The following is a 27,014-nucleotide window of genomic DNA, read 5'->3' as shown; positions in this document are numbered from 1 at the left end:
CAATAAAATATTTCATCATACTTAATCATAGAATATGCCAAAATGTTGAAGTGATAATCTAATTTTAAAAGTTTATAACGTTGTACTTTATATGCACAAATATTCAAAATTGTATATGTATTTTCATGAGATTGAAACAATTTTTGAATTGTGGGACAAATATTGAAATTAACTTTACCTAAATGTCTATTTAATTTAAAATCAGGGAATAAAACTGGAATATTAAAAAAAACACAATTCTATTTCAACACCAATAACTTAAACCCAGAGTTAATTCAACCCTGTAAAGTGAAAATGCGATTATGGTGGACAGTTTATAAGTGGATCTATTTTTTCCGGGGTAGACCTATTTTCAATAATTGTTCTGTGTAAATTTAATAAACTTCAATTTTCCCGAGAAGGGAGGGAATGTTCAGACCGACTGACCTCCTCTCCTCTAGATCCGCGCATGAAGAAAAGCATCTGAAATACGTTTAAATTTTATCATAAACTTATCATTAAAATATTATTACATCATGAAATACAAACAATTTCAAAATGTTAAGATCCTTTTCCTTAATTTTTCTTTATTATTAGTCAAACGTTTTGCACTGTTTTCAATATATCTTATTTAATAATTTTGTTGCAAGGATTTTTTTTTGGCCGGAAAAATTATCAGGGCGAAGCAACAAGGGGGCATGTGGAGCAAAATGACCAATTTGTCACCATACACACACAAAACGCCAAATAAAAAACTGCATGTAATATGGGGAATGCATAAAAGATGGCGGCAAAAATCCTCAATTAATCAGTCTAAGACCTAAGAATAGGCTGTGTTTGGTTACATACCCTCAAATACATTTGATAAAAACTGTTATCGTCACAAAGCATTCCATTCTACACACCTAGATATAATTTTCTTTTAACATATAATGAGTAATAAAGTATCTGTTAAGGTCAAGATCTAGTAAATCAAAGATGCCTACATGTTTATGAAATACAAGATATACATTCTGTTAATGGTGCTTCATAACAATATCTTTGTTTCATAGGGTGTACCGGGGCTTACATTTTTGGTAGACACAATGAAAAATCATGTTTTAAACAACCATTGTCTATGAAATATAAAGGATAAAAGTAACAAATCTCAGAGTTTTGTTCATTTTTGAATAATGAAATATATCTAGAATGCCTACAGGCCCTCCAAAAACGGTATTTAACAAGCTTTTGACCTCCTCTTTAAAATGATGTCAAATTAAATATCCATACCGGGATTACTTTTCCCATGATTAAATATAGAGGGTCAAAATATTGTTATATTTTCTACATAATTTCTTTAAAGCCGTAAAATACGGGAAAAGATTCATCAAATCAATTATGACGTCATAATGGTTCTAGCACCAAATAGACAGTCTGGAATCATTTACTAGATCTTGACCTTAAAGAAATTAATAAAAAAAAGTATAAATGAATTTGTTTTGACTGGTATGAGTATAAAGAATAAATGCTTTGAGTAAAGTACATGTGTGTAACTGTTAAAAATTATCATATAAAGCAGCAAGTTAATTTTTTTTAGATTAAATTGCTCAGACTAGATTTAAAGTAAACATGTGATATATTGTATAAAGGTCATTTATGTTGCTTCCTGATAATGTAGTAAATAAGGACTTGCACTCCATTCCATACATCGGTAACTATATGTTTCTATGATTGCTGTAAATAGTGTTAATAAATTTATTACTACATGGTAAATATTTCTGAATATTTGGAAACACTGTTCAAGTATAAATAAGGGACATAAGTAGATAAATGTTATGTGAATGTCTCGGTAAAGTGTGTGTATTGTCTTTGTCTTGTGCTTACATGTGCATGTTTAATGGCTGCATTGTTTTATGGTGATTTCTAAAATATTTTGAATGAGTCCAAAACATACTATTAAAAGGAATCGACCTTTTCAATCGACTTGGTGTTAAATTCAACATTCATCAAGGCATAGTTAGAATATGGTATTAAAGGAGCAGGAAATATAAAATAAAATCTTTAAACCAGACATTGTTGTAAACACATCTTTAGTGACTCATCTCGCCAACGCATACATATTCCAGTTAAGGGAATACCCTGAGTTGTCCATAATCTAATTTTGTATTTTGATATTCAATATTATTATCAATATTCATTCCCATTTGCTGTCAAAGAAAGCAGTATTACTCTATTTTCAGTAACAGCTATCTCATACATTGTCTTGCAAGTTTTGTAAATACTTTCTGAAGCTGCTTCCGAGTGATTAGATTATTTGGATATATCTTGTAAGATTGCAAGCTTCGTTAATCTAGCACGTAAAGGTATGTCAGCTCCATTATGTCACTTGTTTACGTCAAAATATGTAACCATAATAATAAGACATTTTGATTAAAAGTTGTTAATTAAAACGGCAATTCAAAAACAAAATAAATTATGAGTATATTAATTAAATTTGCTGTATACCGGTTTACATACATTTATCATATTTTTGTTTATATACATGTTTTGAGGAAATCTTGTAATGCAAAAGTTGAACGTTTAGTGACAAAGACAACACACACATTCTCACATGTCTTTTTCTTTTCAGTGCATGCTGTCTATGCAAACAAGCCATTTTTAACCATTCTGTATATAAGATATTATTGGTGTTATCAAACCGTCTACATCAATAAGGATATGCTGAACATGCTCCCTTCTTTCGCCGTTTTGTATATAATTGTTACATTACCTAAATCTACGGAAGTAAGATAATGAAATATTTGGCCTCAAATAAATAATGATCAAATGACATTATGGATATTTTGTTTTGTTTTTTTATGTCATGAAAAATAATATTTGGCATATTATTTTTCAGGCAGGTTGTCCATTGTCAGACCAGATTGAAACAGTTAATTCATGCCCACAAACAGCTGCTGAATGGAAAGAAGCAGCCACTAGAAAAAACTGTAAAACTACCTCACATAACTGCTATTCATTGGATTACCACTGTGTGATTAATGCGTGGATGAACGAAACGATTGAAGTATGCGCACCCAAAGTCGTTATCGTCGGTAATGTATAATGTTTATCCTAATTAAAATACTGTTCTTTTTTATGTATATTAAAACCGAACCCAATCAAATAAAAGTAACGCAATTCAATGAATGTTTTATTTAGGAATGGTTTGTGCCGAATTCAATTTTGGAGGTAACAGAATACAGCGAAATGACAATGCAACCTGTCAAAAGTGTCCCACAGCCTATAACTCAAGTGTTGCTTTTAAGTGTAAGTTTAATTTCCATTTTATCCTTAATACTAATTATTATCAGCTTGTCTTCAAAAAATGATATGATGAAAGTGTCATAACCATCATATACATTGACAGACCCTGAATGTTATGAATACGTAGAGAGATCAAAAGGGTTGGATACATCACAGAGTAACACAGAATCTTCATATTCAAGCACATATGCTTACAATAAATCATCTGAACAAGATGATGAACAATTGCCAATGGGGGGTCAGTTTAATCACACGAAGAACGAATCTTCAGTTGCAGGGCCTGAAGCAATGTGGGTACTTTTTTCGAATTTCATTAATGATTTTCTTACCGACATAAGTAAATTTAAATATCATTATTAAAATTGAATCGAATTTTTTCCCCGATAACAATTTAGAAAGTAGTTGTTAGTAACTTTTGTTATTGCGTCATTGCAGGATAGTGATTGGATTAAGCCTGACGGTGGTAATTGTATTGATTATCTCCTCTGTGTTACTTCTCATTCGTCGACGGCGAATAAGACACCAAGAAACACGAGATATACATGTATGCTCAGCAGTGAAACGTAAGTACACACTATTGTTCTTTTTTAAATTTCTTGACTACAAATGGCTCTCCTTTATAGGTATGCTTCTTACTCGCTGTAGTGATAGATGTAAAACAAGTTAAGATATAGATTATATGTGTATTTGATGTAAAAAGAACGGCCTAAGTAAATGTACAATGGATTTTAATTTATTTATTTGATTTACTATTTTAATTTAAAATGTTGTTTCATGCATGTTTATCATGTTAACACCAACTACATGTACATATGTTGTAGTTTTTTTAATTTCTCTTAAGGTCACTTACAAGAGGATCAAAGATCAGAGGATCACCTTTTGACGACAGATGACTAAAACCTTTAACATGGGACATGTATTAAAATATTGTTTTGAAAAAAGTATACAAGCAAATGATCTCATATTTTTAAATGAATTAAAATGCTTATCAGAAGCGTTAAATCCCATTTACTCAATGAATGCAGATTTGTAAGTTAAATTTTCAGTTATATGTTATGTATGTTTTTATTATGTAATTTTGATGTGGTAGCATAAAGTTTGATTATTTGCTACATAATCGTGTATTATTTAGATTAAATATTCTCTATTTTTCCTTTTATCAGCATTTATATTCATTAACATTAATATAATTAATACAGATTGTATTCTCGTTCCAATACAGGCAAAGACAAAATAGTCTGAATTTATCAAAAATTTATACAAGTTATACATTGCTGAAAACAGTTTTATGTTATATAGATAAATGGTAGTGTTCTTTAGTCTAATGAAGTTTCGTTTTGAAATAATGGCATAATAGTAATATGCATGTATTATTCTGTAAAACAGAATAATAAAGTATTATAGTGTATTTTGCGTTTGATCAGGATTGCTGATTGTTATCACTAATATAAAAACTTGTGAAAGTAGTTACTGAAATAGTCGTACATTTCTAATGTTTAAATCTCTTTTCAATGATTTTTAACTGTCACAGTGCTGGATGATGCAATTTTGTATGTTTACGTTTAGATAATAAAAAATATAAACATTTATATTATTTCTATGTTACACTTAATCTGGGACACTTATCACATCTCGGTCGTTTGTGAATGAAATTTGATTTACGACGAGCGGATAATGCGTGGGAAAAATTAAAGGGATTTATGTTCGTCCTTGACCGATTTCCATGGTTCGTAGTATTTAGTTTACATTTTGTTATTAGACCGATGCACTAAACGCATCGTTCGATTTAAAAATAACGAGAGAACCAGTTTATATACAGATTATATTCAAATATAGATGTGACTTCAATAGATCAGCATTTGAAGGAAAGAAACAAAAAGAAAAAAGAAATATAGGATATGAATTAGTGTTTGTTATAGAAAATACATTTGGTATAGTCCAACTACTTTCTTCAAAGCTTGCAAAGATAACATATAACCACATGCTGTATGCCATATGCAAAATAACAATATTTTGTACATGTATGCAACTTTCGAATATTGGAGTGGTGAAACGGGGATGGTGGTGGGTGTATCAAAACATTACTCGTGCTAACACTCTCAGAGATGAAGACAGAATGACCCTACTCTCACCGGTCAGATACTGACCGCATCAAACCACGTGACCGTATCGCTTAATTTGATTGGCTATTAAATTAAATTTGGGGAGAATCACACCATGGGATTTTTAACAATTACATAATAGGTCACTGGGAGGTTTTTAGACTAGGAATTTGGGCTAAAAATAGACATGGACAGTGACCACTGCAGGGAAATTACATAATATGGCCAACGACCTCTACAATGCCTGGGAAAGAAATGCAACTTATCTAATCAAACATAAACATGAAAAATGCAATAAATAAGCAAATAAAATTACAGCATTCAACACATAAATACAATTATTAACATAATTGTTATTGCTGATTGTCATTAGATAGATCGCTGTGATAGATGTGTAGTCCGTCAAAATCTTTTGATTATGGATTTAATTTTCGTAATGCTCACAGAAAAAACCCCAGTTGTAAATACATTGCATTCATTTGAATAGAAATTCCAAAGTTAATGAATGTTGGAGACAACAAAAGAGAGAGAGAGAGAGAGAGAGAGAGAGAGAAAGAGAGAGAGAGAGAGAGAGAGAGAAAGAGAGAGAGAGAGAGAGAGAGAGAGAGAGAGAGTATAAACCTATGGTAACTTTTAATCTTTTAGTCTTACCATGTTGTACAAAGTATAGAACCATGCCACGTCTGAATATGACTTGCTTTCAAACAAGATTATGCTCTTATTTTAATAAAAGTACAGAGTTTGTCTATAGAGATAGTCTCTTTCTTTCTCTTTGTTGCAAACGAAATGCATGTTGTTTATTTTCTGCTTCTGTTTACCTTAAACCTAAAATTAAAAATAAATTATATCTTTATTATGTCATTGACAATACAATTAATGCTGTTTTAAACAGTGTATATTCTGAGGAGAAAAAACACTCACAGTTTTAAATTAATTTTGTTTTTATAACACGTCAAGTATTCTTAAACTTTTAAAACACCCCGAAAAGCACAGGTTATTCGTGATGTAATGATTGTTTGGCCTTCACAAAGATTTTAAATAAGCTAATATTTAAACAGAATATCATGTATGATGACTCACCACACTATATCACCCTATCTAGTACACAGAAAACACCGACCGAATAAATCAAACGAATACATTTGCTCTATTATGAAGCTTCTCTATCCTCATGGTTTTCCCTTTATGTGAATGTAAACATTTTAAGTTATCCTGAACTATCTCTGGCAATGAATATTGTTTTTAAAAGAAGTTTTTATTCATGGTTACGAACAGTTTTTCGATTTTTTAATCAAATTGAAAACAAAATATTTTGAAAATTACTTAATATACATATTCAGCTGGTTTGTAAAAATCATAGTCAGCATTTATTGCACCGGTTCTTTAAAGCCCCTTTCACAATTGGCGAACGGCCACTTTACACCACTTTGAGATCAAATTTTTTTGGCTTCGCACGAGCTCTCGCATACGTTGCACGAGCCCTCGCTTACGTTGAACGAGCTCTCGTATTCGTTGCATACGTTTTACTTGTCGCATCAAGTCTCCTCTGAATAGTGGACATGCACACTATTCAGACGCGACCGAACGCTATCCAACGTACAAACATTAGTACGAACGTAACGTTTTGTGTACTCGCAAGAGTGATACACAATTTATAAAGATCGTAAGATAAATCGCTGGTGTTAATGCGTCTATTTTGCGACCGTGAGACTGAGCTCGACGTGTCTCATGTAATTTTGCAACGTTTTACTATCATTAAGATAAGCACGACTTATCATCCTCAATATGCCATGCTTTGCTACTAGCATCTATACTCTATATAAGTATATCTGTTTCAGAACAAAATTTAAAATATACATTCAGTGCATGATGGTGAGAGAAATACATGTATGAAGATTTATTTCCTCAAGAAAAATCATATTTCCCGAGGGCTTCGCCCGAGAGAAATTTGTTTTTTCTTGGAAATAAATCTTGATGTTCCCTGAACATTAATGCAATAAACGTTTTACTAAACCAAGCAACGTATGATTACGCAAAATACGTTAATTTCTAATAATGTTTGACTTGTCAACAGTCGCAACATTAACATCGTGATTGTTTGATTTCTAATGTAACTGTGTCACTTTTCTTTCATAAATCATAGATAGTTAAGTTGGTTCTGAGATTAAAAGTGATTCATAATGATTGAATATTTTTTATTTAATCATATTTGTGTACATCGTATGCTCATATCGGCGTTTTCATTCCTATGACATCACCCTGTCACCTGACTTTCTAGACCGATCAGATATAATAGAATAATCATATTGAGGTATAACAATAAATGCTGCTGCATACCTGTATCTTCTTGGGTGGCATCTTTTCTCGCTTTTAACTATGTCTACTGAATATGGGCGGTGCATATACCCCAGTCTGACTCGCACGATCATTCGTACTATGGAACGCATAATCGCACGTCCAATCACATTGGCGCACATTCAATCGTCCGATCACCTAGTCTCTTGCGCGTTCATATCGTATTATCTTTCAACAGTTGCTTTCATTGTACAAGAGTCGCATACAGACGCAAGATATATCGCAAGATTCAATGCGTTTAAATCGCAAAACGTTCGCTTAGATCGTGCGAAATTCGTACGAATACTTTTTTCATATGCGAGTATTTCGGCAACAATCAACGATTCATATCTATTTTTTTCGGTCACACGAATATTTGGTCGCTTCTACTCGTGCACTAATTGTGAAAGGGGCTTAAAACGATTTAAAATCATCCAAAAGGATCGAGTTAATTAAGCGGTACTCATGTATTCAACAAGTGACATATATATTTCACGGTTACAGACATGAATCATGCTTGGCGTTTAATGTTACAGTTACTGCAATAGAGAAGGGAAAAACCACCCGTACAAACAATAAATTGAATTGTATTAAAAACTTGTCATGTTGTACCTCACATATTGACAAAGCAATCATACGTGTCTCTCGATACAACTAAAGAATCAAGAAAGCAAATGAATTTTGTTTTTTAAAAAATTGAATCGTGTGAAATTAGTATAACAAAGTAGGCTCTATGTTTAGAATTTAAGTTGCTCAAAATCCGACACTTTTGTAATTCTGCATACTTTTTTAAAATTCAAAGTACAACAATTGCCAGAATTTAAGTTTTTTCAGGATAACGATATATATATAGATAATAACATATTGTAAAATTGTACAGGACGACATTCATATAATTTAACTTCAGTGAATTTAATTGGTTTTGCCTACAAAATCATAAATAACATATTGATTTTAATGCATAATCTGATGGTTACTGTGCAGTAACTTAAAATTTTACGATAGAAAATAACAAATTTATCTAACATTTCTTATTAATTCAAAGGATGCAACGAGCAGTTTATTAGAGTAAATTATTATATTTATTCTCCAGTCTACAATTAGTGAAAAGGATGTCATTAATCACATCTCTCAGATCTTTGTCGATTAAAACGTTAGCTTGATGGATATGTTTTGCTGTAAATTGAGATGTTATATTAAAGATTTTGTTTGATTTTGAAGACAAGAGAAGGGAACAAATGTCATTTAGAGAGATGTTTTATCTCTTGGACATGTTGTATAAATTTATTTAAACTTCTTTGAATTATATATATTTCAGTTTATTATAATTCTAATATAAAAGGAGTAAACCAACCAGCTTTTTAAAACCCTGGCACGAAGAAGGAGTAAATGTTGTGTAAGACTTTTTGATGATGGTTGTAAACTTTTGGAATTTATAAAAATCAAACATAACCTCACTAACTATTGTATTACGCAATAGTCTTTCGATAGCACTTTTGTAAAATTGTCAATAACTTTACTTTGTTTCTTATTTGATGTTATGCTTAAAATGGTGGTTAAAAATCTGTTCACTGCCGAATAAGATAATCGGATAAAACGATATGCATAATAAACTTTCCTTTTATATTTAAAGACTGCCTAAAACGTATGTTAGAGTGAATGTAAACTAAGAGATATTAAACTCTTTCAGTCATAGTTATATAAAACCAAAGCATTCATTGATCATTTAAATTGAATCATTAAAAAGTATATCAAAGGAAAAATAAAAAAAAATAACTATATGCATTGCTAAAAAAATAAATAAATTATGTTCGATTTTGTAAGGGTTCTATTATCTTAAAAAAGATATAATAAGCAAAATAACAATATCAAAAAATACGTTGATTTGAACACGTTTTGTACTTCTGTTATCTACACAAGGTGACTATTTTTAAAATACCCTACCATTACCGCATTTGGGAAATTACCTTTAAATTCTAGATCTAATTTTAGTTGAAGCGGATCTTTGTCGCATATATTTAGGATGCAATTGCTGCGAGGTTCATTTTAACTCTAGACAGTGCAGTTATAAGTTGTTGTTTCAGCATTTAATAATACTTAAAACCAGTTGATATAGGCGTGTCAAAAGACATTCGTTGATTTGTTTGTATAAGATTTGTTACTACATACAAGATATGGAACTTTATAGATTGGTTTTTGATTGTTTAACATTAATTTCATTTTCGACGGTAAGTGTTTTGATTTAGAAAATTAATTCTTTTTTTGTCGACTTCTTTCATCTAATTGTTATGCTGATGTTAAACCATGAATGTTAACCTTCTTAAAAACTTCATTTTGTAGGTTTTTGTGAATTCTACTAAATGCGACGAGTCAGCAGCAACAGCAAAGAAAGTGAAATCATGTCCACAAAACCACAAGGAATGGAGCAAAGCAGCTGCAAGGAAAGGCTGTGAAAAAATGGCACACTCTTGTTTATCATTTGAATACCATTGCGTAATTAATGCATGGGGAAATGAAACAATTGAAGTATGTGCCCCCAAACTGCAAATTGTTGGTAAGGATGCAAGTACTCGACGAATAAATCATCAAATATTTGCATATCATTTTAGTTGCATAAAGTAGATTCGTATTTTTTAAAGCATGACTTTTCATGTCATTATTAAACTCACTGTTTTCTGCAGGAAATAATTGTGCTGAATATAGCCAAGGCGGGAAAAGAATTCAACGCAACGGAAATGTACCATGCAAAAACTGCTCGTCTCATTACTTTTCAAATGAAAGTTTCAAATGTAAGTTTATGTATGTTGATCAAAAATTAAAAACGCAATGACATTTGTTTAATTAGTTTAAGTATCTTTATTCATAAATATTCTCTTAATGGCCTGAAATTCAAGAAATCATATTGCTCTTCTAACAGATCAAGAATGTTATGAGCACGTCAAAAATGCAAAAACATCACATACAACACAACTGACAACCGAATCGATATCAGTGGAATCAACAGAAGAAAAAGTTTACCAATCTACATCAGTAACTCCTATGGAGAATTCAGCACGACTAGTTCAAAATATTGATAACCAAACTACACCGAGTCATATGTAAGTAAAATCTATAAAAATATACCAATTATAATAAATGGTGTACTTAAGAGACTTTTCAAAACATTAAACTAATCCAGTTATTTATTCATTTGTATTGGTGTTGTCATTGATTCAGATAATATCTAATGAACAAAATGTATTTATGTTTTCAGCATCATCATCAGTGTGTGTGTGGTCGTCGGTTTAGCTGGGATAATAATTGTTTTCACAGCTAGGCAGCAATCATGGGCAAATAAAATTTGTTCTCATTTTAAAAGTAAGTATTAGATTTTAACCAAATTTACACAATTCTTTTATGTTAAATGCTAGTAGATTACTTGCAAAAGTTTATTTGATGTTTTAAAGTAAATCTTTTATCTTGTTTTTTGCTTTATAGGAATAATTTTACAAAGTGAAGGATCAAAAATGACAACACCAGGTACGTTTATTTTCTTTTATTCGTTATTCATATAGAAGAAACATTGGATATTTAGTGGTGAGAAATGGACATTCATATTTTGTACATGTATGATATATTACATGCGTGTTTATATTAATTTATTTTTTAGAACCTGCTATTAGAAATGTCGAAGAAGGCCTCGAAGTACAAAATCGTTTACTAGAAAAAGAAACTCAAATACAGGACGTGTTTTATAAACTGAATGAATCTTCAGACAATGCCAATTCAAATGCAGTTTCAAGCTGACACATTTTCTATTATATGCAATATTTGTATGTTCTGTTATTTATGTATTTATTGTTATTATTCATGTTTTTATTGACTCTAAATGGCAGCTACTTATTAAATGAATTAAACTTAAAACCAACTGGCTTACGACATTCAATATATGGATATATTATGGAAAAATCAATGTTATGATTGAAACAAAAAGATATAACTGGACGTAAAAATTCCATCAACAGTCTAATTCTTTGTATAAATGGCCCCTGTTTAAGATGACACTAACCTAATTTTAAAAGAGTAAACACAATGGAGAACGTGCAATGATAATCAGGAACTTTTAAAATGAAAATAAGTATGTTGATTTAAAATATTGCAGCTACGTAAACAATGTACATATCACAAAAGTGTGTTAGGAATCAGTTTGTTTCTTTAAATAGCTATAGATTATTTGGTATGAAATCAAGACACTTAAAACACTTCAGTCCTTTATGAATATAGTTTTTTTAAAAAGAGCTGATAACGCATAGACAACTTCTAAAGCCAATCCTTGTCCTTGACCTACACATCAAACACATGTTATATCTTGTCTATCGGATATTAGTCATCTTAAAGGTACATGACATAGTATATATCCATGACGGATTTATGTATATAAACTACCGGCTGCAAACGATATGAAATTTGTTCAAAAATATGAAAAAATACACTATGTACTAGTCTAACTTTTCTACATATATCACTAAATTACATGGAAATAAAAAAAAAGTTTGCAAATAAAGATACAGATAATGATATGAATTTCCATTTAAAAAAAAATACATTCGTTTAATAGGATACGTGTATTTATTTAGTCTTTATGAATCGTTTTCGGAGAGTGATTCGACCTGATATCGTTATATATAGTAATGATAAGCTGTTAGCCTATACAATACAAACAATGATAATTACATTGCATACGGGTGTTGTTAGAAAAGTTCGCAGATGAAGTGATGTACGGCAAAATTACTGGGTATTTTGTAAGATGGCGTATGTTTTATTATATGACTACCAATTGAAAATAAGTATGCAAAATTTCATTTGAATTTGAATATTTCAAAAAAAGATACAGTGGTTTTCACATTGCATAAAATAGATTTACAGAGCACCATCTCATATTTCCACGACATCAGGTGACGTTAAACAACTGAAACTAAAACATGTTAGTCTTATTTAAGGCAAACATCTTTCAGTTCCACACACCTTTCAAGTCATTTAACCCATTTATAAAATGCACTTTCATACCATTAGTTATCAAGTTTTTGTATAATGTCTCTTGTGGCATTTCTGAGATCATTTAGGTAAACAAATTCTCTGCCACGCAGTTTCGACTTTAGGTAAGGAAATGAAGGTGCAAGACCCCATTGGAAATAACCTTTTTAACAAGGTTTTGTAAGGGCTATTCTTAGGTAACAATTATCATTTCTAAGTCATGTAAGCTATATAACAATATTGAACAAATTGATTCTTATGAACTTGCAAATGCATAGAGCTGTGTTAATGTCTGGGGTTTTTATTTGATGTATCTTATATGTGTAATTATAACATTCTATGATATCTTTACTGAATTTAATGTAATCCGGGCTGTATGGATGATTTAGGTGCTGTAAGAGTTCAAAATATCAGTTCTACCATCTTCAAACTTCTGCGATTTTACTTGTAAACCTTTGTCCTATAAAAATAGCGAAACCTGTTTGGTCTCCATCGAATATTTTCCTGCGTGCACACAAATTTAAACGAAGCTCTAAGTGATTCAAGATTTCATTTGTCGTCAACGTTTTTACTCATTTTTCAAGCGTTGTTCGTCCAAATTAGGCGAGAAAACGGTCAGATTTTCACCATTTAAATTGAAACTTTCCAAGATATGAAATGAGATATGAAAAATCATTAATTTTTTTGCGCTGATACGATGCATTTTCCTTATAAGGAAAAATGCATACAAAATATAAAAAATGAAATGAATGACATGATCCGTGAAGCATATTTTAACAAAATGATTAAGCTGTATATTTTTATGGTCCGTTGAAATACCCAAACCTTTACATATTTCTTAGGAAATACGTCAGGATTAAATCTGAAAAGTTCCACCGCGATCATGTAAATAGTCCGCTCTCATTCAAACTTGTACACAATCTTTTCTAACAACTCTCGTAAACTTTGAAACACACGTTCCTTATAACTGCAACTAGTGTATATGTGAATTAAATGCACTGCAATGGAGTAAAAAGTGTACCATTCTTACTACAAATGTTTTACACTAAAATTGAAAGATTTTGATTCAAGTATTGATATGAGAAATATCTACAGCGTACACAAAATGTTTCCTTAGATAAATAAAACAGCTATATATCAACGTACAATTCTTACGAAAAACGTAACTTTATTTTTTGATGAATTTGAATAGTCTTTGTAGGTAAATATCGTAGCAAAAATGCATAGAAACAGCTGATAACACCCAACCATGATATTATTGTTGTCATTGAAATCAAAAGTAAATAGAAGTAATAAACATGATTGACAAAACACGTCATGTATAACAAAGGTAGTACGCTCTACTGATTTCAATATATCAACCGATGTCGATCTCGGCCATGCATTATAGATTAAATGAAAAAAAAAATGGAAAACATGGATTACTCAGACGAATTATATCATTTGCAATGTTTGTGTAAGAAACAAGCCCAGGCCTGTATTTATCAGATAGTTAATTGTTAAATTTTAGTTAATTTCGATTTGCAAGGTAATAAATGAAGTATATGGAATCTAAGTTACATGTAATTCTGCAAAAAGACCAACCAACCCCCCCCCCCCCCCAAAAAAAATTATCATGTAACAAATTCAACAGTGAAACAACGAAACATTGCCAAAATGAAAAAAAACAACAAAACAATAACCCCCTCCCCCCCCCCCCCCCCAACAAAAAAAAAACAAACAAAAAAAAACCCCAAAAAACTAAACATACAATAAAAGGAATAATTCTTGCAATTAATTTAATTTTTAGACGTAGATTTCTACATTGATTGCGTCTTGACTAAAGATGGAATTGTCTGTATTTGAATCTATTACCCCCCCCCCCCCCCATGGCTGTTTATCATTTATCATACTAGGAGCACATCATGTTTTATTAATTTATCAGGGCTGAAATACCAAAGAAAACAAACATATTTTAATTGTAATAAATCAAAAATTAATTGAAAATATCTTTGTTTTTCCTTTACTTAAATAAAACTGCGATATCAGCATATGCCTCATAGCCTTCACAGAAAAAAAATGTTTTTGTTGATTTAAGAAGGCCCCGTTTAATCCAGGCTATTTTGTGCTAAGCTCTGGTCTAAAATATGATTAAGAATCAGGTACTAACATTTTCAAATTTAGCTGCCTGATTTTGCTTTTCTTACAAATTAATTTCTTCATTTAATGATGGGCACACGAAACGATAACTTGGCAATACTGATATCATAGAATCAATTGACTGCTGGTCCTTTGTTTCAGTAAAACGTATTTCTAGTATTTTTACATGTCCTTGCAAGGTTCATTTACCCTCAACAGGGGTCTCATATTTTAGCTATACTGATAGCAAACTCCAGTCTTTAGCTGTTTAGAGATAATTCTACATTTGTTCAGTTCGTGTTGGCTATGAAAACGAATTATTGTTTGGTTAAATGCCTAGTTCAGCATTTTATTCAAGGTCGTATGCCACTCCTGATTTATGAATAAAATATTTCAGACTACGTGTAATTGCATGTCAAACGAGTTAAAGGGTATGTTGCTTGTCCTTGGGAGTTCTCCTCCTAATTTATACGGGATCATTTAAAGGGGCATTTTGTTCGTCTTTGATCGACAACCTGTAATTTAATTCTTGATATAATTTTAAAAAGACTGCTTTCACGGGATTGCTGGTAGAAAAGCCTGATGATTAAGCAAACAATACATTTTCATAACAAAAGGGAATACAATGTATGCGTAGGATGTAATTTTAGCTGCACTTTACTTATATAGATGAATATATATACAATAAGAATTTCTACATAGTAGTTTCTGTAAGCAACTTGCAATGATTAACTCGGTGAACAACGTAAACATATATATAAATCCCTAAAAACAATAATTTAAATTATCGACACACATTACATTGCAAATGTATAATGCATATATGTAACCGAATACAGCTGAAGTTCCTTCCACAAATAAAACAAAGTCTCACACAATGGGCGATAACACAATAGTGATGTTGACAGGTTTGTCGACATCCTTCATTACCAGTTATCCTCAGAACACTGTTGTGCATACAATGGATCAAGCGAAAAGTGAAATAAGATGTCGTGAAACTGAATCTTGATCATATACTGATAAACGTTGCTTCTTTTTAGAGTAAGGAAAATTTTTCTTTTTATTTATGAAAGAAATCAGCAGTCAATAAGGCACATTTATTAATGAACTGCAAGAAAATACCTGCCGAATACAGAATTATTTAATTGATATATCCTTGATTTTCAAATGACACGGAATAATGTACCAAATTACATCTTGACATGAGAAATTATTTTTTAAAAAAACCCTTAGATTACTATTGGTTTATTTAGCGAACAATAATTGCGTAAAAGATAATGCAAATGAAATTGATAAAAGAATTTTCCAAATTAAAAAAAGAACCTGCTTCCAATATTATGTTAATTTTTTTCATTTCATATTCAAAAACATGTAATAGATTTGTAGAAAATGGAAATGTAAAGAGATCACTCCCTATCTCAATCTTTGCCCCCAACCACCCCCCTCCAAAAAAAAAAACCCCCCCCCCCCAAAAAAAAAAAAGCAAAAAACAAAAAACAAAAAACAAAAACAAAAAAACCACAAATACAAAAAAAAAATAGAAGAAAAATAAGTAAAATTTAAAAAAGGTAGTGACGGATGGGCAAATCTCAGTGTACCTAATGCTATATACAAATAGCTGTAACCCAGTTACTATGCACATTAGCTGACTCATGTTGATTTACATGTACACTCGAAGAGGTTTTATTTATCAGATTTAAGAATACACAGCTTTGTGTCATATACAAATGAAAACAAATATCAAGGTTTGCTAATATTTTTGCAATGCAACTCTGCTGTGCACATCTCTAGAAAAGTAAAAAGGACTAAGTGCGGTTTTAGGCAATTTCTGCCCCCCAAAATCAAAGTTTTAGAAAAAGCTTTAAAATAAGGTGAAAGATAGTTAAAATCATATTGGAAATAAAGGTGTAAAAGGTTATCACCACAGTGACGTCATAATGTAGAAATGACGTCATGAGTGTTGCATTATTTTGATAAATTGATGTTTTGTAGCAAAATATGGGTGTTTTCCGATGGATTTTCGACTGGGAAACATCGAGCGCAGGCTTGCTCAAGTACCATTTTTTAGTGTAATATATATACTTATCTGAAGAAAAGCATATGTTAAAATCGCACTTGAGCAGACCTGCGCTCTATACTTCCGAATGCAAAATATAGAGCAAAAATGAGAATATCTTCATTTGTTTGCAAATTTGCGGGAATTAGGTCATTTAAGTGACGTCATAGATAAACAGCGAGTGAGCAATGATGACAAAAATCAAGATTAAAGTTATAGGGATCCTCTTTACAATAATTTGTGAAGATTTCATTTTTATACGATACTATTTAAAAATTGGTTGAAATCGGGGGCAGATATTTGACCATACCACACATAGTCCTTTATTCAAAAACTAAAAATTGTTCTAAATCTCACAGTTTAACTTATTTTGCTTGAGAATCACATGTACATACATGTGTATCTAGATTTTGCATGATTGTATTATTCGTTTTTTTTGTACTAATGTCAACAACAGAGGAACATGTATGTCATGTTTTGTTTTTAAATCAACATGGTAACATATAACACTAGGTAAACAACATAGTTAGGTTCATAATCACGGGCTTTCAATATATATTGCAGATATTAGTAAATGCATATAATATTTCAAAGGATAGGAAGCAACGGTTGGAAAGACACTTACAAAAAATACAAAATATACTCAGCATTGTTGTAAAATTTCTTTCGGGTAAATCAAACAGATTTAATGCATCCGTTTTTTACAAGTAATCTGAATCTGTAAACGAAACATACACTCAACAAAACTTCTAAGTGATCAGACAGTATAATGTATTTTCTATATGAAATAAGGACATTCATTGTTTTGTCGTTGGGTTGAATGATGTCCTCTTAATCCTCAAATATTTAAGAACGATGTCCTTTAACCTTTTGTTGCGACCCAAGACCTTGACCTTTTCTATATATCAAAAGCCCTTCCGGTTTCGTTGAATTGCGCCTAGAGCTTTTTGGTTGTTTTAAGTTGCCGATGGAAATGACGTTGCACTTATGGAAGAGAAAAGTTATATCAATATAGCGTTTCTTTGGATAGTTAAATATTTAAATAAGGTCAACTTCAAATTAAAGAGCAAATTTAAAGTGAGTACATGGTGTCATAGAAACAATGCAGACACCAAAAATACAACGGTCTTAATGATTGCCCTGGTCATGTCAAGTGTCTTTTTTTTTTAAACTATCCGCGAAGACTAATATCAATTACAAAAAAAAAAAAATGTCGATCATAATTAGCACGGGCAGAATAATACCAAAGCAATCTTTTGACCCTTCGTCACGGGTAATTGGATTCAATTGAAGTTGTCTTTTTTTATCAGTGCTATTAATGAAAAGACATCAGCTACGAAATGTTGAAAAGTTCACATTATCGTATTTTGTAATTTTCAAATTATTCTATTTATCAGGGTGAACACATAGAAGTTTTGTTAAGTGTATGTCTAATAGGAAACGTATTGCATGCAGTGCTATCAAAAATACATGTATACGAGGGCCAATCAAAGAAAACACACAGTTTTACCATTGAACATTAACTTAAAGTCATATTAATACTTAATTTGGTAGACATAATTTGACAATAGTTTCCAAAATTTGAGTAAAATAAATAAATATATATAATCCTTTATTTCTATGAAGTATCTAAAATTTAACCCTGCAAAAATGAGATCACGTCACACAGTCATAACTTGTGTTATGTGAACAATAAACCATACATGTATAATGTCGAAAGTAATACCTAAGTCTACAAATTGGACCTAAAACCGAATCTTATTAAAACCTCAAATAAAGTATTGTCTATGTTATGTACCAAATATTGACGAGAGATATCATATTTCGTTGAATAGAAATCATTAACTTAAGACAGATAGTCTTCTTCAAAATTAAAATGTGAACGTCACCGACGTCACAGCGCAACAAGAGATACACACAGTGTAGTTTTAACTCGGGAAACAATCTATGCAGTTTGTAAAAATGACCAATAGTGCAAATCATGTCAAAAACTGATTGCATATATATGTAAAACTGTATTACATTTTCAGGGCGTAATGGAAACTTTATTTTAGACATTATCCAGCTCAAAGAAACACGATAACTGTAAATGTTTGGTAAAAAGAAAAAATAATGTCTGCCTTGCAAGGTTTTCATACTGTAAACGTAGAGACATGCGATAAAAAATGATACTCCTAATTAACTAATGATTCTCTAACAAATGTGAACAAATAAGATGTCAAATAATATAGTGTCGTTTTTAAATGTAAGGAAAAAAGCACAGCAGACTCAACGTGATATAAAGTCTGGATATTTTTTATAGCTGTTCGTGCGTCATCTTGACGTCATGTTTTGAACCTGAGCTTATGACACATATATATCTTTAAACTTTTCTTTGTCCTTGACTTTGAAGAGGATATCACATTTTTGTTTAATCTCTACTAGTCATCCTACAAAACTTAGTTCAAATAGTTTAAATCCATGACGTCTACATGTTAACCGACCACTGTTGCAGTAGATACCAAATATCATCAAACGTACTTTATTTATCATCTTATTTGCATGTGTGCATTACAATACGTGTGTTACTAATCGGGCCTGTAATTATGTTGTTTCAATATTTAAGAACACACTTCTTTAATATTTCGAGACTTCAGATTAAGGCTAAAAGGATTGATATTTTATTTTATCCTGAAATAACCAAATATGCATTGACCAAATAAACTCAAAAAAAGTTATATTCGGTCAATGTCCCAATATAGCCTCGTGCGGTTTTCACTCGTTAAGATACATGGTGACATCCATGGTTTTTTTTATCTGTTTACTCAATTGTGTCAATGGTTTTAAGTGCAGACATACCGCATACTTTGTCTAACAAAGCTCGTTTGAGGCGTAGAATGTACGGTTGTAATATCATACTGCAGGATACATAACATACATGAGAACTATCTTGAACTATAAACGATATTTGGGCGCGGGTCGAAAACGTAACAAGGGTTCAGCAACATTCGCCTTCTGTCACGTTTGCTTTTGTTAAGAATAACCAAAACAATCGTTTACATATATATGCGTGTAAAAGCATAACAGGACAGTCAAAAAGCCACATCTTATTAATGAAACGCGAGAAAAATTTTGCCGAGGTCACAAGTACTTTATTCTTTCTGATATTAAAATGACATGTAAATATGTACAAAATGGCCTATTGCATGCATAAACATTTTAGAAAAAAACAAACCTAAAACGAATATTCATATTTGTATATTTTTCAAACGGCACATACATGTGTAAAAAAAAACAATACAAATTGATATAAAATTATTAAAATAAAAAAAAAAAAATTCTTCGATTTCTTTCATTTGGTTTTTCCCCTCCTATTTTTTTCATGAATAGTAATTTTTTTTAACATTCAAACCCATGTTCATGTTTTGTAGACAATAGAAATGTCATAAAATGATAACAAAAAAAAAATAGGTGTAGTGGTGGATTTACATATCAGTTTCCATATTTTTGAATACGATACGCTTTGTTCCAGTTCTCATACACAGGTAGCTGACTCATTGGAATTTACCTGTACACTTAAAGTGGCTATTCATTTCTGATTTACAATATCTGTGTCGAATACATATGAACAAAAAGAGATAACACGACTTGATTATATCTTTGCAATGCAGGTCTGGACTAAGACTCTCTAGAAAAGTAAACATTATTTCAAAAGATATTGTGAGAACACTTCTACCTGTCTCTGTCTTACTTATTCTGATATCATCAACAAAGGCATGCCATGGTATGCTTTTGAAATCACCTTATAGTCATATAACACTTGGTTAACAATCTATTTTAGTTAAAAGTCGCAGACTTTCGTACAAAATATATTTAGAAAAAATGGGTACTTATTTGGAAATATTGACCACTACGTATACACTAAAAGTCATTTTCTATTGACAGCATTAATAATCCTTTGTTTTTAAATCGAGAGAAATGGCCAGAAAGGCATGTCTTTTCAACAAATACATTATATACTCAATATTATTGTAAATTTTTATTCCAGTGAAGAAAACTTTTTTGATGCATTTGTTTGATACAATTTGAATCTGCTAATGAAATATAAATAGATAACAGGAAACAGATTGCATGACAATATATCAATAATACGTGTTTAAGTTACAAATGAATAATCTTGACATGGAATTGATTACAAAATAAAATTACGTCATGTAATTTTTCAGTGTTTTTTTTTTTATTTGTTATCACCTTTTGTCTTTTGTGGTTTTTTCTACATACAACATGCGGAAAGTGCAAACACTTGCAAACACATCGCAGATTCATGACGTTTAACATTACCTTGTTAATTAGACAGCAACAGCTTCGTAAATATCTTATGTTCAAGGAATATGGTTCTTGCGATCCAGACACATTTACATGTACAGTTTCAAAAATAATTCAAATCATTTTTAATCAAAGTACCCATATGAATTTCTTTCGAAGAAAATATATCTCTTACTTAAAAAGACTTTATACTTGCTATATTGGGAAGCAGCAACATGTAAACAACTGTTTTTTTTATATTATGATTAGATAAGATGTCATCGTCATATCACGTATCCGTTATATAATAAGGTGGATTTATGGATTTATTTATGTTACAAAACAAACTAATAGTACCATCAAAAGCACAAGTGATACGATTTAAATTGTATGATTACTATTAATACAATCTATCAGTAGCATTTTTAAGTAAAAACTGAAAGGTTTACTTGTTTATTTCGATTTTTTGTGTTGCATACCCCTTGCACTCATAATATCACTCGCTGTGCCTTGCCTGATTCAATATCGCCGTTCTAAAGTCTACTGAAGTATATGTATCACTTTTTTACATTATTTATTATCATCACAAATTATATAGAATACAATAACAGATCTTGATGTACGGTTTTTAATAGGTAGTAAAAAAGTGATAAACCGTATGTCGAAATGGATATTAATATTTTTGTTCATAATTTCAGCACAATTACAATGTCATTTCAATCCAAAACAGCGAAGATAAAAGTTACTGAAGCTTCTCTATAGTCCAGTATTTACCTACATGTGATACAAAAAAAAATAATGATGGATAGATTACTTTTCGTTTGCTTAATATGTTCTGCATTTTCCATGGTAAGTTTTGATTTGAAACTTATAAATTTACTTCTACTGCATGTGCACTATAATTAATAAGGCATTTAAAAAAAATAAAGAATAAACCTACCTTATTTTATTGCCTTACTAATTTAAAATATTTTGAATAATTAATATTTTGAAGACAGAATGTAAGTTATCCATGTACATCATTTACAGGTTTTCGTAAATTCTACTGAATGCAAAGACTCAGCAATAACTGTTAGAAAAGTAGAATCATGCCCTCGTAATGTCAAGGAATGGAAAGAAGCAGCTGCTAGGAAAGGCTGTGAAAAAATGACGTGTTCCTCGGGAAATGAAACAATAGAAGTCTGTGCTCCACGTTTGTTGATAATTGGTAAGAATATATACCGGTATATAAATGTATAAGTTAATTTTATCGTATATTTAAACTATTTTTTTTGTAGTTCTCTTTTATTTTTTAAATCGTTACTTTTTTTAATGTAGGAAATGTTTGCTCAGAATATAACATAAGAGGAAAAAGGCTTCAACACAACGACATTGTACCATGTGAAAAATGTCCTCCTTTTTACTTTTCGAACGAAAGCTTTAAATGTAAGTTAAACTTTATTGCTTATTTTATAAAAATCAAATATAAATAATGATAAGAATTTACATTTTTTCTTTATACACAGTTACCATGAGTTATACCTAATCAACTAAAATTCCTTAAAGAAAGCATAATTCTTTTCATGCAGATCAAGAATGCTATAAGTACGTCAAAAAAAGCAAAGATACACTTTATATCACATGTGAAATCCAGTTTGATAAGCATGGAATCAACAACACAAGAAACAATATACTCATCTTCATTATCAACAATTAATCAGGAATCCAGTCACATGTAAGTACAATTTAAAAAAGAAATCATGCAAATAATGATAAATGATATACAAAAGAAAGTTTGCATCGTATAAATCTAGTTAGTTTCTACGTTTCTGAATGTTGTGTTATCAATTTACAAATCAAAATTCTTAAAACGTTTTTACTTTTTTTTATTAGGAAAACCATCATCATTTGCGTAGTCGTCGTTGTATTTGCTGTAGCACTTGTTTTTACAATTAAATACCGATCATGGAGGAATACAATTTACTCTTATTTAAAAAGTTAGTATCAGTACATGCTTTTAATTGCATCTAGACAATTTTATTGAGTTTAATACTGATTTATTATGTATCTGTCTTTCTTTGATATTAGATATTATTAAATGATTATGTTGTGGTTTCCTTTTAGAAAAAGTTTTTCAGAATGAAGAATCAAAAATGACAATCAACGGTACGTTTATTTTTTTTTTTATTCATAGTTCATTAAGAAAAATATTTTGAGTTTCATTGGAGACAAAATGAACAACAGATACAATGCAAATGCGTGATATCTAAAATTTGTTATTATATTCTTCTTCCTTTTGTAGAACCCGAGAAGTTCAATGTAGAAGAAAGGCGTGAAGTGGAAAATCATTTACTGGAAATCAATGCGATCACACAAGACGTGTTTCATGAACTTAATGGATCTTCAGACAATACTAACTTAAATGCAATATTAAGCTAACAAAATGCGTCAAGTGTATAATATGTTATATATTTATTTAATATGGTTGATATTTTTATTCTATCTAAATGGCAGCTCTACTTGGTTTATTGTTATATAAAATAAAACTAAAAGAAATAAATTGTCATCACTGTTTAATTTAAATAGATTTGTTATGAGGAATATGCAGCAAAGATAATTTATTTGATTTCAACAAAAGATAATAAGATATATTCCATTTATCAGCAGTATTAATCGTTTACACTTTTCCTATGTTCTAAATGACCAGTTTAGAATTACTTTGAGTTTAACTCTTCCGTTTGTGGATGCGGTTTGGTTTTAAAAATCTCATTGCATATTATTACATACCATATCATTAAATTTTTCATGTAAATTTCTCATAGCATAAAAATCTTGTAACATTGCATAACAATTTCATACCATATCATTAAAATTGCAAAACATAGCATAAATTGCTAAAGAATTGCATGAACTGACTTTAAGTGATCTAGTTACATGTTTATCATGACTTGTTTTTTTAAACGTTCAAGGGGAATGTAGTTTGTTCTTCACTTGTACGACTTCTTCTCTTACATACAATTAAGAATTGTGAACAATTCTCTTGTCTATTCGTGTTCTACGCATCATATCATGACGATCGTTTAAAAACGTTTTTTCTTTTAAAAGCAGCTATTTTTAGGTAGCTTATTATTTCTAAATATGACTCATCTTATTTCAAATTTAATAACAACTTAAATGTAAATCTTTTCCCTGACTTAAATTTAATGTTGCAATTGTTTTCTATTTGCTCAAAATTATTCAGTTACCAAATGACATTAATCTATTAGTGTGATTACAATTGTATCTATCCAATATAAGGGCTGCATAAATCGCCCATGGTATCTTGTTTACATAAAAATATAAATGAATTCAAAAAAGGGAATACCCATACTATTCCAATGAGGTGTATTTAAAAAGCTTAACGCGAGCAACCAACAAAGAACCTGAAACTTTTAGAATAGGATATTTATTTATGTCATAATAACTCGGCCGAATTTACTCTTTGGATATACATCGATGGTTTTAGGACATTAATTTTCTGTATACTGTGAATAGAATGGTATTGCGACGACTAATTTTCTAGAGTAAGATTTATCTATACCCGTTTTAATTTTGCAACCATGCGAAAAAGGGTGGTTTGCAGGGAAAATATATTTCCAAGGACGAGACTCTCGTAAATATTCTCCCCTTTTCTCCCCTGCGAATAAAAGTTTGTTGTAACCATTACTGGTTATAACACAAATTAACCTGGTCAGTTTACATTGTGAGTTTATGATTGGGCAGGGGTTAGGGTAACCACTGTTTTGGCTGAACAATTTTAAAGTCATGTTTTTGTTATTTTGGATGAATGTAAAATTTAAAGAATAACTAAGCAAACAAAAAAACGAAATAAAATAAGATCAAAACACAAACCCCAGGTTATATAAGAATATTGACGATTCGACAGAAAATTGTTTGTCTATATTAGTTACGTGTTTTAAATTTGGTGCACAAACGTTGTTTTATACTATTTTTTCATGTAACCTTAAAATAACTTTCGTTTGATAACCTAACGTCCCTATCAAATTTGATAAAATTAAGTTTTAAAAATCAATGTAAAACAAACATATTCAGTCTAACTGAATTCTTGTACTAGTTATTATTTGAACAGATTGTTTAGGTCGACCTTTAGAAATAACTTATTTTTCCGATTAAGTTTTATACACATGCTAAAGATTCTTTCGTGAGTTTTATATAAAAAACAAAATAACTATTCCATAATGCATTTTTTCTGGATCATCGCATTTTTCAAAGATTAAGATTTCTATTTTTGAAACTGCTTCATAAAAATTTCCAGATCTAAAAACAATGGTTTATGGATTACAGTATTTGGCATCATTCTGATAAAATGCTATTTATTAAAAGAAATTGTCGCCTTTATTGAAGCAAAGCCAAACTCTATCTTACTCATTCTTAAAAAAAAATGCCATCATGATAGAAGTCAAACGTCATATTCTTATCGCTTATGAATTAATTTGAACATATTTTAAAAACAGTTTTGTCTTTGGTACTATTAAAATATTGTAGACTTTTAAAACCTCAGATAAATGACAAATACGGCAGAAATTTCAACTGTTCTGATATAGGATACAAAGTCGCGCAGATTAATTAACATAACATATTTATCCTTTGTTCATTTGTTACCAGCCTACAGTTTAGGAGAGCTCTCAATACTTTATAACTTTATTAATTTGTTTCAAAACATTTAAAACAATCTTATAAACAAGAAGGGACAGAGAATCAGATGGAAAACATATGTACAGCGAGTCAGCATGACTGACATCAAGGGAATTTCCTGCCGAAATTACGCACTATAGAACATTTCTTTTCTGCGAATTTGAATTGACTGTGAATCATGACTTTTTTATAATGCTAATCAATGTTTTATTATTATTGTTTGTTTAAGATCAGTTCAAAACATGGGTTTTATAATTCTTTTTGATATATTGCATAAAATTTAATCTCATATCACTTTCTGGCGAGTGACAATTTTGTTTAAAAATATTTTTTAAAGTATTTTAGAAAAAATGATCTGTATTTAGTTATATTTTTTAATTGTATTATGAGAATGCTCTCCTTATTTTTCACTTGTAATGAAAGAGTCATTTTTTTTAATTTCATCCAGATTTATTAAAACAAACGTTACAAAATTATGTTTTTTTTCCTTTGTTTTATTATTATCGATCTGCTTATCCTCAAATATTAGTTTTAAGTATTGAGAGAGAGTTAACCAATGTTTTAATGAAATGTAAACTTAGGTACAATTAATGCATACTTGTATGACATTTTGTTTATTAAAAGCATCAAAAGACGCAGTCCATGTTTATTAAGTCCATACGACACTTGCATAAAAAAATCTCACGATTTTAAAAAAAAATACCCGCTTCATATTATTTATAGGGGATTTTTAATGTAAAACCCAACAGAATCAACAACAATGTCAACAAAATTTTGAGGAAATCAACTAATGAATAAGTTCCTCATAAAGGTTATAAACGTGCGTTTTATAATGTAATGAAAAACCATAATATGTGAATTTGAAAGTAGTAATTCGGTGTCCATTTAACTGCTGTGAACGTTAATTACATGGTGACTGCTGTAAACCTCACATGGTTGTCAGTTGTCTGTCTCTATACTTATCTGCTGTCTACCATATCTTTTTATTCATACAGAGGAATAAAAATAATGCACGTCAGTTAACCACGATTAGTTATTGTACAAGTTAACTTATATAACTCGAGAACCAAAGACAACCCTTCATATTGGTTATATAAACTTTAGTACATCGATACAAGGATGCATGACTTATCTGCATATAATTCAGATTTAAACGACAGCAAACAGGAAAA

General features: G+C 30.4%; 2 protein-coding genes and 1 pseudogene across 4 annotated transcripts; all 3 read left to right on the top strand.

Moving 5' to 3' along the window:
• Positions 1–2,173: 2,173 nt before the first annotated feature.
• On the top strand, positions 2,174–4,972 carry LOC128169800 (uncharacterized). 3 transcript variants are annotated; one of them, XM_052835869.1, is made up of 7 exons: positions 2,174–2,321; positions 2,588–2,742; positions 2,855–3,050; positions 3,157–3,264; positions 3,365–3,551; positions 3,702–3,824; positions 4,103–4,972. In XM_052835869.1, the coding sequence occupies exons 2-7, from the start codon at positions 2,677–2,679 to the stop codon at positions 4,152–4,154; spliced, it is 732 nt and encodes a 243-aa protein (XP_052691829.1). In that variant the 5' UTR covers positions 2,174–2,321; positions 2,588–2,676; the 3' UTR covers positions 4,155–4,972. The 3 variants fall into 3 exon arrangements, with proteins under 3 accessions (XP_052691829.1, XP_052691827.1, XP_052691826.1); XM_052835867.1 differs by having other exon boundaries at positions 3,697–3,824; XM_052835866.1 differs by lacking the exon at positions 4,103–4,972 and having other exon boundaries at positions 3,697–3,999.
• A 4,756-nt stretch (positions 4,973–9,728) lies between these two features.
• On the top strand, positions 9,729–11,599 carry LOC128169798 (uncharacterized). The gene is made up of 7 exons (XM_052835865.1): positions 9,729–9,925; positions 10,038–10,251; positions 10,379–10,486; positions 10,615–10,795; positions 10,951–11,054; positions 11,175–11,216; positions 11,347–11,599. The coding sequence occupies exons 1-7, from the start codon at positions 9,872–9,874 to the stop codon at positions 11,481–11,483; spliced, it is 840 nt and encodes a 279-aa protein (XP_052691825.1). The 5' UTR covers positions 9,729–9,871; the 3' UTR covers positions 11,484–11,599.
• Positions 11,600–21,966: 10,367 nt separating this feature from the next.
• On the top strand, positions 21,967–23,586 carry LOC128169792 (uncharacterized; annotated as a pseudogene).
• Positions 23,587–27,014: the final 3,428 nt, after the last annotated feature.

Source organism: Crassostrea angulata, unplaced genomic scaffold, assembly GCF_025612915.1.
Source record: "Crassostrea angulata isolate pt1a10 unplaced genomic scaffold, ASM2561291v2 HiC_scaffold_215, whole genome shotgun sequence".
Taxonomy (NCBI): domain Eukaryota; kingdom Metazoa; phylum Mollusca; class Bivalvia; order Ostreida; family Ostreidae; genus Magallana; species Magallana angulata.
The sequence above is the reverse complement of the archived record's forward strand: the minus strand, read 5'-3'. Positions and strand labels throughout refer to the sequence as shown.

What these genes read in the sequence shown, in the direction of transcription:
- LOC128169800 (XM_052835866.1), top strand. Translation starts at nt 2,677, where the DNA reads ATGCTGAACATGCTCCCTTCTTTCGCCGTTTTGTATATAATTGTTACA. An exon ending in CTCAAGTGTTGCTTTTAAGT is followed by an intron (nt 3,265 to 3,364) that starts GTAAGTTTAATT and finishes ATACATTGACAG; the next exon opens with ACCCTGAATGTTATGAATAC. An exon ending in GTTGCAGGGCCTGAAGCAAT is followed by an intron (nt 3,552 to 3,696) that starts GTGGGTACTTTT and finishes GCGTCATTGCAG; the next exon opens with GATAGTGATTGGATTAAGCC.
- LOC128169798 (XM_052835865.1), top strand. Translation starts at nt 9,872, where the DNA reads ATGGAACTTTATAGATTGGTTTTTGATTGTTTAACATTAATTTCATTT. An exon ending in CATTAATTTCATTTTCGACG is followed by an intron (nt 9,926 to 10,037) that starts GTAAGTGTTTTG and finishes TTCATTTTGTAG; the next exon opens with GTTTTTGTGAATTCTACTAA. An exon ending in CAAACTACACCGAGTCATAT is followed by an intron (nt 10,796 to 10,950) that starts GTAAGTAAAATC and finishes TTATGTTTTCAG; the next exon opens with CATCATCATCAGTGTGTGTG.